Raw genomic sequence first — 11,215 nt, forward strand, 5'->3', positions numbered from 1 at the left:
GATTTTTATAAAATTTCGTTTGAAAATATCAAACTTCTGCAAAATATAAGAAAAAAAACATTTTTCAGAAACAATCCACAGCGAAACTTTCAGGCCAATTGAGAGTGAATCATAAGAATCCACATCAATCATTTTCTACCCTACTTAAAGACATTAAAGTGGAAAGGAAAGACATTAAAGTGGAAAGGAAAGACATTAAAGTGGAAAGGAGGGTTTGGCGTCCTTGGCCGTGAGGCCCCTTACGGGGCAGGTCCGGCCGCCTTGGTGCAGGTCTTCTTACAGTCGACGCCACATTGGGCGTCCTGCGCGCCGGATGGGGATGAAATGATGATGAAGACAGCACAACATCCAGTCCCTGAGCAGAGAAAATCCCCGACCCAGCCGGGAATTGAACCCGGGGCCCTTAGGACGGCAGTCCGTCACGCTGACAATTTTTTTTTTTATGGTCCGTTGTATTTCGTCGTAGCGGACGTCACATGACTTCCGTTGAAGTTCGTTGTTGATATTTTCACCCAGTTTTTTTTATTGCAGAGGCTAGCCAGCTCTCTGACCGAACACGCTGAGCTACCGTGTCGGCACATCTTTCAGTGCGTATTTTAACGAAATGGTACGATTATCTATGCACCTTTAGCATTAACAAAAGTTTCCACAAGATTTACATGCATTTCAACGTCTAATTTCGGTCCCATATTTCGGTTCTGGAAATCTGGTCACCCTACGCTGTAGTATTGTAGGTCCTCACGGGCGTGTATCGAAGAAAATATTGTATTTCACCAAAGGCTTCTGAGTTCTGCCAGCTGAGTACTGGAAAGAAATGCGACGGAAGAGGAATGAAACCAAATAGGCGAGGGGGTATGTTGTTTCTTGCCCCTAAGCCTTCTGTGGCTGATTAACACTGACGGGAGTTCTTAGTCGTTGTACCTACAATCATCTATACTCTATTCATTTAACGCCGAAGATGAAACTTCTTGTAAGCAGACGGAGGGGGGAGGGGGTAGCGCAAGAAAAATTAGCTTTGTTTAAAAGAAAAGTGCCATATAGTAGCCAACCTAAAGCACAGGTTCCTCGCGTAGTAAGGGCTTCCAGAGGGCTTGCAAGGTAGCGCTTGCAGCCGTGGAGTAGGGAGCCTCTGCGGTGAGTCATAGCGCAAAAAAGAAAGCGGACCGCCTGCTACGGCCCGCTACGCTACGGTGAAAGGCGGCCGCGTTGCCAGATCTGCACCAAGCCGGTAAGGCCACCTTTCTGACACTCCCCCGCACCCGCAACAAGGCTGTAGGCTGCGTTTCTCGAATCAGTCGCTTTATTGTACCTCAGCACTTGCCCAGTGAAAAAGACATCGACACTCAAACGAGTTCCAGAGGTATTACATTAGGAAACGAGGTACCGGAAGCAGTAAGTAGATCAGCCTTGCTATTTGGGTAACAAAACAACTAATGGCCGAAGTAGAGAGGATATACAATTCGAACCGGCTACAGTGCGGAAAGAATTTCTGAAAAAGAGAAATTTATTAACACTGGATATAAATTTAAATGTTAGGAAGTGTTTTGTGAAGGTATTTGTCTGGCATGTAGCCTTTTCACGGAAGCGAAATGTGAGCGAAAAACGGTTCACAACAAAAGAGATTAGAAGCTTTTGAAATACGGTGCTACTGTAGAATGCTGAAGATTATGTGGGTAGTTCGAGTGGCCACTGATGAGGTACTAAATCGAATTGGGGAAAAAGGGATGTATGGTACAACTGGACTAAGAGAAGGGATCGGTCGGTAGGACGAACCCGGAGCCATCAACGAATATAATTCAAATGGCTCTAAGCACCATGGGATTTCACATCTGAGGTCATCAGTCCCCTAGAACTTAGAATTACTTAAACCTAACTAACGTAAGGACATTACACACATCCAAGCCCGAGGCAGGATTCGAACCTGCGACCGTAGCAGCAGCGCGGTTCCGGACTGAAGCACCTAGAACCGCTCGGCCACAGCGGCCGGCATCAACGAATAGTTTGGGAGGGGGGAGGGGAGGCAAAAATTGTAGAAGGAGACCAAGGGATGAACCAAGCAAGAAGGTTCAATGGTGCAGTAGTAATTCGGAGCTGAAGTGGCTTGCACAGGACTGACTATCGCGGAGAGCTGCATCAAATCAGTCTTCTGGCTGAACGCCGTAACAACAAACCTCCGTAAGCGAGGTCGCTGACACGCATGTGCGTTGATGCTCGACATTTTTTTGTAACATTTTCTTTTTCTTACAATTGCTTGATTACAATTGAAACCAAAATTAAAGTGAACGTGTAAAAATATAATTTAAGAAAAGATAGACAATGGTGCATTTAGAAAATTTTATTGGAGGACGAGGGTCTGAGACCAGGGCTTCTTGTACGGGAAGCAGACACTCCCATTCCCCCCCCCCCCCCCCCCCGCCTCTTCTGTTTTATTTTTCACAACACTTACGTCTAGTCAATAATGTTGACTGGAATACTCTCTTTCAAATTCTGAAGGTGGCAGGGGTATAATACAGGGAGCGAAAGGCTATTTACAATTTGTACAGAAACCAGATGGCAGTTATAAGAGTCGAGGGGCATGAAAGGGAAGCAGCGGTTGGGAAGGGAGTGAGACAGGGTTGTAGCCTCTACCCGATGTTATTCAATCTATATATTGAGCAAGCAGTGAAGGAAACAAAAGAAAAATTCGGAGTAGATATTAAAGTCCATGGAGAAGAAATAAAAACATTGAGGTTCGCCGATGACATAGTAATTCTGTCAGAGACAGCAAAGGACTTGGTAGAGCAGTTGAACGGAATGGACAGTGTCTTGAAAGGAGGATATAAGATGAACATCAACAAAAGCAAAACGAGGATAATAAGTTGGGTGATGCTGAGGGAATTAGATTACTACTTAAAGTAGTAAAGGAGTTTTGCTATTCGCGGAGCAAAATAACTGATAATGGTCGAAGTAGAGAGGATATAAAATGTAGACTGACGATGGCAAGGAAAGCGTTTCTGAAGAAGAGAAATTTGTTAACATCGAGTGTAGATTTAAGTGCCAGGAAGTCGTTTCTGAAAGTATTTGTATGGAGTGTAGCCATGTATGGAAGTGAAACATGGACGATAAATAGTTTAGACAAGAAGAGAATAGAAGCTTTCGAAATGTGGTGCTACAGAAAAATGCTGAAGATTAGATGGGTAGATCACATAACTAATGAGGAGGTATTGAATAGAATTGGGGAGAAGAGAAGTTTGTGGCACAACTTGACAAGAAGAAGGGACCGGTTGGTAGGACATGTTCTGAGGCATCAAGGGATCACAAATTTAGCATTGGAGGGCAGCGTGGAGGGTAAAAATCGTAGAGGGAGACCAAGAGATGAATACACTAAGCAGATTCAGAAGGATGTAGGTTGCAGTAGGTACTGGGAGATGAAGAAGCTTGCACAGGATAGAGTAGCATGGAGAGCTGCATCAAACCAGTCTCAGGACAGAAGACAACAACAACAACAACAACAACGTCTAGATAATTTTTTAATTCGATTTTGTATTTCAGTTACTGTCGTCATGTTTTGAGTTCCTCCTCCATACACGTCCGGAAGTCTGATGAGTATTTCTTTGTCTCTTCTAATTTTGAAATGACCCATATTTTCTATTAACCGATTTTTTTGTGTTACTTTTGTTGCTAAGATAAAAGTTTCTTTCGGTTCTAATAACATCCCCTGCATCTGAACGTACAATAGGTTCGTTCCCCGCATTGCAACTTCAGCATTGGTTAATGTGTGACAATATTTTCGTCTTAGTATTTGGCAGGTATGAATTATGATCACCGCATTTAAAGCAAATGTCCTGTTTACATTCCAAGCCCTTTCCCAGTTTTTCACTCAATTTAGGCTGCCCCTCCCTACCACCACCACTATCAACAACGGGAACAAAGGTATGATAATACACAACACGCAGACTCACTGTAGATGCTGCTCCAGATTCAGTGCTGGGGGGAAGACATGTCACTGCCCTCGCCCCCCTCCCCCCCCCCCCTCTCCCTACTCCCGCACACACAGAAATACAGCTTACCATCACACGAACATTTAACGTGCCACAGACGTCTAAGACTTTTAATAACAAAAAAAAATAAAGAATGTTTAATCATAATAATGTGTTTACCCCTCCTTCTCCTGCTGCCCCGCCTCCCGTCCTAGATACCCGCCTGATTAGTAATCTGCACTAGACAGTTCCACGTAAGACACCTGGCACCTAAGGTGCTTAAGTACATCCAGCCTATAGCGCATCAACTATGGGCGCAATATCCCTATGATACCTATAAATACAGTTCATTACTGTTATTATTAACATTAGCTAACTGGGACTCTGGCGATCATATGCCTAATAAAAAAGAGTGAAAAAATTGTACTGAGATAGTCATTGTAAATATTGACGAGGGCTACAGGTGAGTAGAAAGTATTTTCAGAGATTTTAAAAAATACAAGTCAACCTACGTGGTGCAGGTGGGAAACGTCAGTTATATCCACAAAATATGGCAGATGACAGGGATAAGTCAGAGGTCTGTACGATGGTGAAGGTGGCGGAATAGGTGGAAGATGTTGCTTATTTGCGTATTGCCGGGATAATAATTTCGATCCTCGGTTTGACGAGGTCAGAATCAGTTGATTACAGTAGAAACTCTCCAACGGCGTAGTATGTGTAGTCAAGCAGATACAATTTCAGTTTGTTTCTTTCTCTATTAAGTTATTTACATCACTGCGTAGATGCTAGGTCCTTATGGTTCAATACCTAACTCCTTTCCATCCTTCACTAAGATTGAAAAAGTAATAATGCTAAGGAATGAGATTTTCACTCTGCAGCGGAGTGTGGGCTGATATGAAACTTCCTGGCAGATTAAAACTGTGTGCCCGACCGAGACTCGAACTCGAGACCTTTGCCTTTCACGGGCAAGTGCTCTACCAACTGAGCTACCGAAGCACAACTCATGCCCGGTACCCACAGCTTTACTTCTGCCAGTACCTCGTCTCCTACCTTCCAAACTTTACAGAAGCTCTCCTGCGAACCAAGAAGAACTAGCACTTCTGAAAGAAAGGATATTGCGGAGACATGGCTTAGCCACAGCCTGGGGGATGTTTCCAGAATGAGATTTTCACTCTGCAGCGGAGTGTGCCCGGTCGGGCACACAGTTTTAATCTGCCAGGAAGTTTCATATCAGCGCACACTCCGCTGCAGAGTGAAAATCTCATTCTGGAAACATCCCCCAGGCTGTGGCTAAGCCATGTCTCCGCAATATCCTTTCTTTCAGGAGTGCTAGTTCTGCTTGGTTCGCAGGAGAGCTTCTGTAAAGTTTGGAAGGTAGGAGACGAGGTACTGGCAGAAGTACAGCTGTGGGTACCGGGCGTGAGTCGTGCTTCGGTAGCTCAGTTGGTAGAGCACTTGCCCGCGAAAGGCAAAGGTCCCGAGTTCGAGCCTCGGTCGGGCACACAGTTTTAATCTGCCAGGAAGTTTTTTAATAATGCTAAGTCATTTCTCCCTTTAGTATCAAACATATGAATATTACTGTGATTTTACGGACTGTGACTGATTGTTGACAACAAAATTCACGTTGAGTAAAAATACTGTTAGCCTGCAGTTAGTATGCCCAACGATCTCAAGACCTGTGTGCAATACTTTTTAGAATGGCCACCACACGTCCTTACACGATTCAATGTTACATGCGCGGTTTTGCCTCACTGACGCGTTACCCAAGAGTATGATATCACAAGACTTCAGTGAATGAATAAAGGAAAAATAAATCACACTTCTGACATTTTCGACGCCAAAACCTGATATTTTCCGTAGATGCATTGTTTATATGTTTAAGAAGACGTGTAATATGCGACTCCCGACAGGGGACTAGGTGTTGTGTGTCCTTCATCGTCATCATCATCATCATCATTGACTCGCAAGTCGCCGATGTGGCGTCATCTAAAGAGGACTTGCAATACGGCGGCCGAACTCCCCCGCCAGGAGGGGCCTCCCTGCCAACAATGCCATAGTTACGATCATCTCTCTCTCATCAAGTTCACGTTCGGAGGAGGCTGACGCGAACGATACAGGTGATTCGAACTAGGAAAAAAGTTCGCTGGAATGAATCATATTATCTTCGGAGTCAGCAAAGCAAGATTACATGACCTGGTATCCAAAACTGAAGAAATAGAAGATTTTCCTTCAAAAGAAGGAATGGACGATCAGCAGCTATAGGGTCGGCTAACGTAAAGACATTTTTTGGCCTGAAACTTCCTGGCAGATTAAAACTGTGTGCCCGACCGAGACTAGAACTCGGGACCTTTGCCTTTCGCGGGCCTAATGAAAGGAAAATTTGTATGGCAGCTGCAGATGTTTAAGTCACGCTCCCTTCGGATTTTGCAGTGTTTTACATTATGAGTGAAATCCTTAACTTTCAAAAACCTCTATTTAGTAACACTTGCCGTTCTGCCAAGCACGTATTTTGCTGCAAGACTAGATGTGGACTTGTTCTACGTGACCGTCACGACAGAGGGCTACACTCGACGTCTGCGTGCGGACCTGTTGTCTTATACTCAAGGACCATGTTATAACATTGAAATGAGAGAGCACATTTTCATACTGCATCGCCTGTATTTCACGACCTGTAACTTACTGGTTATCGGTTGATTGCTTTGGGGGTGTGGGATGAATGAGCATTTTCATGATACGGTATTTGAATTTTTCCGCACTATGGATCTTTTCTCATTATTGCGACCGGTAAGTTTTGAGAGTAACTCGCGATCTTTGAAAGTTGTAGTGAATGAATGGAAACCTTACGGCCTGTAAATTAGTCCTTTGTCAGGTAGAAACACGGTTACTTGGATTATATCTGAGGTTCGCAAACTACGTTTAGTTTGGCTAATATAACCTTAGTATTTTTTAACGCAGACTGATTTTCGGAATTCTGATAGTAGCTTCGGTAGTTTGCTAAAAGTTAGAGACACATTGTCTAGCAAAATGTCCAGTAATTCTGCAGAAAGTTAGTGAAGAGGAAGAGAATTTGAAGAGGCAAAACGATGTCTCCTGGCCGGCAACGAGAAAACGAAGAGGATTTTAAAAAATCCGAGCTATACAAAAGCACGATAAACGTATCACTGTTATTAATCATCCTGCCCTCTCGTACGCCACTAACAGGGAGAAATAGTTCAGTAGCGAGTGCCAAAAGCTGTGACCGGTTTCTTCTCTAATCCTTTTCTGAACTGAGCTAACGAACTATAGACATACTGCCAAAAAGAATAGAGTGGTAATCACTAGCTGCCGTTTGGAGACTACAACAAACACCAAATAATAGCTCGGCAAAATCATCCAAATTCAGACCGAGAGAAATGGCTAAGACATATTTAGTGTTACAAATATTGACGTCAACACTGATGTCATTCCTGCCCGAGTGACGTTAGGTATATATTTATGAGAGCCGGCCGTTGTGGCCGAGCGGTTCTAGGCGCCTAAGTCCGGAACCGCGCTGCTGCTTCGGTCGCAGGTTCGAATCCTACCTCGGGCATGGATGTATGTGGTGTTCTTAGGTTAGTTAGGTTTAAGTAGTTCTAAGTCTAGGGGGCTAATGACCTCAAATGTTAAAGTTCCACAGTGCTCAGAGCCATTTGAATCATTTTTATATTTATGAAATTTTATTTCAGTCCATTTGTATTAGATTTATTTCCAAATATTCACACAATTTTGTTCGTTTTCTGTTTCACGTTGAGTTTACGAGATGGTGATAGCGGGCATGGTATTTCTTTGTGGACGTGCAGCTTTGCAGTGCAGGTCAACACAATGTCATGACCACCGCGAGAAGATGGATCCGACTCATTGTGCTTTACTACATTAATTAAAAATAGTTGAAATCAAAAACTTTACAATCGAGTCTGTAGTTGATGAAATGAAAATGTTTAGTATCCTTCACTAGTAGGACGCCAGTGGAAATAGTCCATTTTACGTCGTATAGACGGAGTGAAATTTACGTATGTATCGTACAGACAATGGAAATGGAAATGTCGTGTGGCTAGGGCCTCCCGTCGGGTAGACCGTTCGCCTGGTACAGACAATAAACATCGATCAGAGAAGATTTGTGAGAGAAAACGTCATATGAATTCTGCGTATTTTATTTCAAGAATATTAAGTATTTTACATCCCTGTATCTGAAACTAACTGAAAGTCATAGAATTAAAACTATTAAACATATTGACTGAAAATAATATTCTCTGATACTGCTGAACTTGGAGTGTACCATCACTGAATGATAGTCATTGCTTACTTTTAATAATTCGACCTTTTGTTCTATAAGCGCAATTTATTAACGCTGTTCTCCATTCAGAATTGTCAATCGAACCAGCTTATTTACGAGAAATGTATTTCAGCGCTATGAGAAAGCTAATATATTTACGAATATAAGAAGGACAAAGAAAAATTACTACTAAATAGTTTCAGATATGTGGTGTTTCATCGTGTTTCCTAGAAGTCCAATATCAATGAATTCATAAAAGTCACAATGAACGCCAACATCAGTTTCAAGAGACACACCGCACATTGGACTCGAATTCACGAGGAATAATGTTCAATCAAATCCCCGCCGGTGATCCAGGTTTGGCTGTACATTATGACCTTGGAACCTGAATCCTAATCTCCCTACCTTATCGTATTTTTGGCTGTAATAATTTTAAGAGCCCAAACATTATTCTTGAGCGTAGGGTAAGATGGCAGATACACTTCGATACTTCGTTCGACAGTTCCATTGTGATAGTTTGAAACTGAGTTCGACCTAAGAATGCAACAGCTCCTCCCGTCAGACACGAACTTAGAATGGCTCCACGTTGAGAGCGGTAAATACCAATCTACTAACTCACGAGACGCTCTTTTCAACAGGGCTGCCAATATACTTGCGCAAAAGGTTGGGTTCAGAATTACCACTTACACTGTACAATACAGATTGCATAGCTAGAGAGAGTTGTTAGCCTTGACGCAAACGAAGCAACAGACCTCAGTTACACTGGCGCTTTCTTATTAGGTCAAGGACGTTTCTGATAAAACTACGCCGGCCGGAGTGGCCGTGCGGTTCTAGGCGCTACAGTCTGGAACCGCGTGACCGCTACGGTCGCAGGTTCGAATCCTGCCTCGGGCATGGGTGTGTGTGATGTCCTTAGGTTAGTTAGGTTTAAGTAGTTCTAAGTTCTAGGGGACTGATGACCACAGCAGTTAAGTCCCATAGTGCTCAGAGCCATTTGAACCATCTGATAAAACTACTCCCGTTTATCGATGATCGCGCGGTTTGAGGAGCAAATACAATGCAATACTACAAAACAGCAAACATATTCTACTGTTCGTCTGCCCGCGAAGGTAATATCCATTGTTCTGCTTACCTATCAAGTTTATCTCACCTGAACCTCCGGACACATCATAATGCGATGGACGTTATCGTTCTCTAAGCGCTAAAATCTATTTCATGGCGTTCAAGAATCACCAGCAAGTTTCAAAACGCAAGCCTACAGAATTACTATTTAGCTTCATTATACTACGGCACAAATATCTCACAACTGAATGCGGAAACACGATGTACGGAAAACATTTCCCGCTCTCAAATTTTACATTAATCAATGAGCTGACGGAAAACATTTCCCGCTCTCAAATTTTACGTTAATCATGAGCTGAAATACTCGACGACTCAACAAAGAGGACGTGGAACTTACGTCAATGAACGAAATAATATTTTTGGGAGAGCGATAACCTCATTGTGAAAATTTTGGCGCAAAATAATTACGGTCATAATTCTACTACTTTTGCAGGTATTCTATTGGCCGAGTACGTTTTATACTATGCAGAACTGCTTCCGCTGCATGTTCAAATCACACTAAATATCACATCTCAACAAAATCTTTATTCGTAATTTTTACTATATTTTACTGAAATGATTCGAGCCCAAAACATGTGTCTCAACTATCTTTGGTTGGCGATTTTCAGACAGCTTATGCGGTTTACAGCTCAAAAATATCGGTTTGAAACCGATATAAACTATAACAAAAGGCTTTTTTCGGTGATGGCGAAATGGATAATTGCAGCGAATTATCTGAAAAGTTACTAGTATCGTAGCTGTGATGCTGCAGTGTACCTCGGAAATTTATCTAATCAACGATATTATAATCCGGATTCAGGAATATAGAAGGAAATCAAATATTAGTTTACATAAATGGACTGTGTGAAAAGAGAATAACAATGGAATTGCAACGTTTACTAATGCATTTGTGTTAGGCAGGAGAGCTTACGTGTCACAGTAAATAGCAAAATAAGAGGATGTTCGAAAATTGAAACTGACCTGCACTGCTTGGCTGTGACGCTTGTCAGGCCCAACTAATGTTATAGGCCCGCTCATCATCTCGGCGCTCCACCGCCGCTGTTCCGCATCTGGCGACGACGGCTGCGGTGGCGGCGCCCTGGCTAGATAGCGCGCCGGCATCGAGGTGACCACGTCGACCGGCATATCGGCACAGGCTTCCCGCTGAACAGATTCACACCGCCGCGGGATATGGCGAAATGCAGCCCGAGCAGCACGGGCGAATGATAATAGAGAAATGCTGTGACTACTAGCGCTGCATGTGGTAACTGCGTGAACTAATCTTGTGTTTCACGATTTGTCCGTGGTAGCATGTTCCTTTCCCAGCAGCACCGTCCAGTAAATGCCACCTAGGAGTGTACTTCGGTAACACTGGTGGAAGGGACGTTCCGTGTTTCCTACCACCATTGAAATAATCTATATGGAAGCCACTGAAAGAAATTTAACGGAGAAGGTATGCTAGTGGAAATAATCAAAAGCTGAAACTAAAGGACTACTAATGGTAACTTAACAACCACTACAAATAAAATAAAAAAACAGATTGTCAAACTCATTATGATATGTTGGCTATCAACCTGACGTCTTCTTGGTGAAAGCTGTTACACTCAAACGGCCCCCTATCTTAGCCAACATTAAAACTTCTTTTTCATTACCGTTTTTTTTAAAATTACGTCCATTATTTAAAACGGGTCAAGCATTAAGGACAGGTATACCCACAACTAGAAAACGTAATTATGGATAAACTTATTCCATATGACATCATTGACTGAAAGTATGCAAAACATGTCTACTTACTGATTTCTCTCTCCCCAAGATTTCCAAATACTCTAAATCGAATTGTGGCAGAACTAAATTGTTTTAGGAG

At 42.8% G+C, this 11,215-nt stretch overlaps 1 protein-coding gene across 1 annotated transcript in view; it reads right to left on the reverse strand.

Moving 5' to 3' along the window:
• Positions 1-10,538, reverse strand: part of LOC124621857 — a 28,874-nt gene extending 18,336 nt beyond the window's left edge. The window contains exon 1 of the mRNA XM_047147311.1: positions 10,333-10,538. Within this exon, the coding sequence (XP_047003267.1) occupies positions 10,333-10,497 (165 nt within the window). The 5' untranslated portion in view covers positions 10,498-10,538. The remainder of the gene's footprint in view (positions 1-10,332) is intronic.
• Between the last annotated feature and the right edge of the window lie 677 nt (positions 10,539-11,215).

The sequence above is a fragment of the Schistocerca americana genome, chromosome 7 (genome assembly GCF_021461395.2).
Source record: "Schistocerca americana isolate TAMUIC-IGC-003095 chromosome 7, iqSchAmer2.1, whole genome shotgun sequence".
NCBI classification, from domain to species: domain Eukaryota; kingdom Metazoa; phylum Arthropoda; class Insecta; order Orthoptera; family Acrididae; genus Schistocerca; species Schistocerca americana.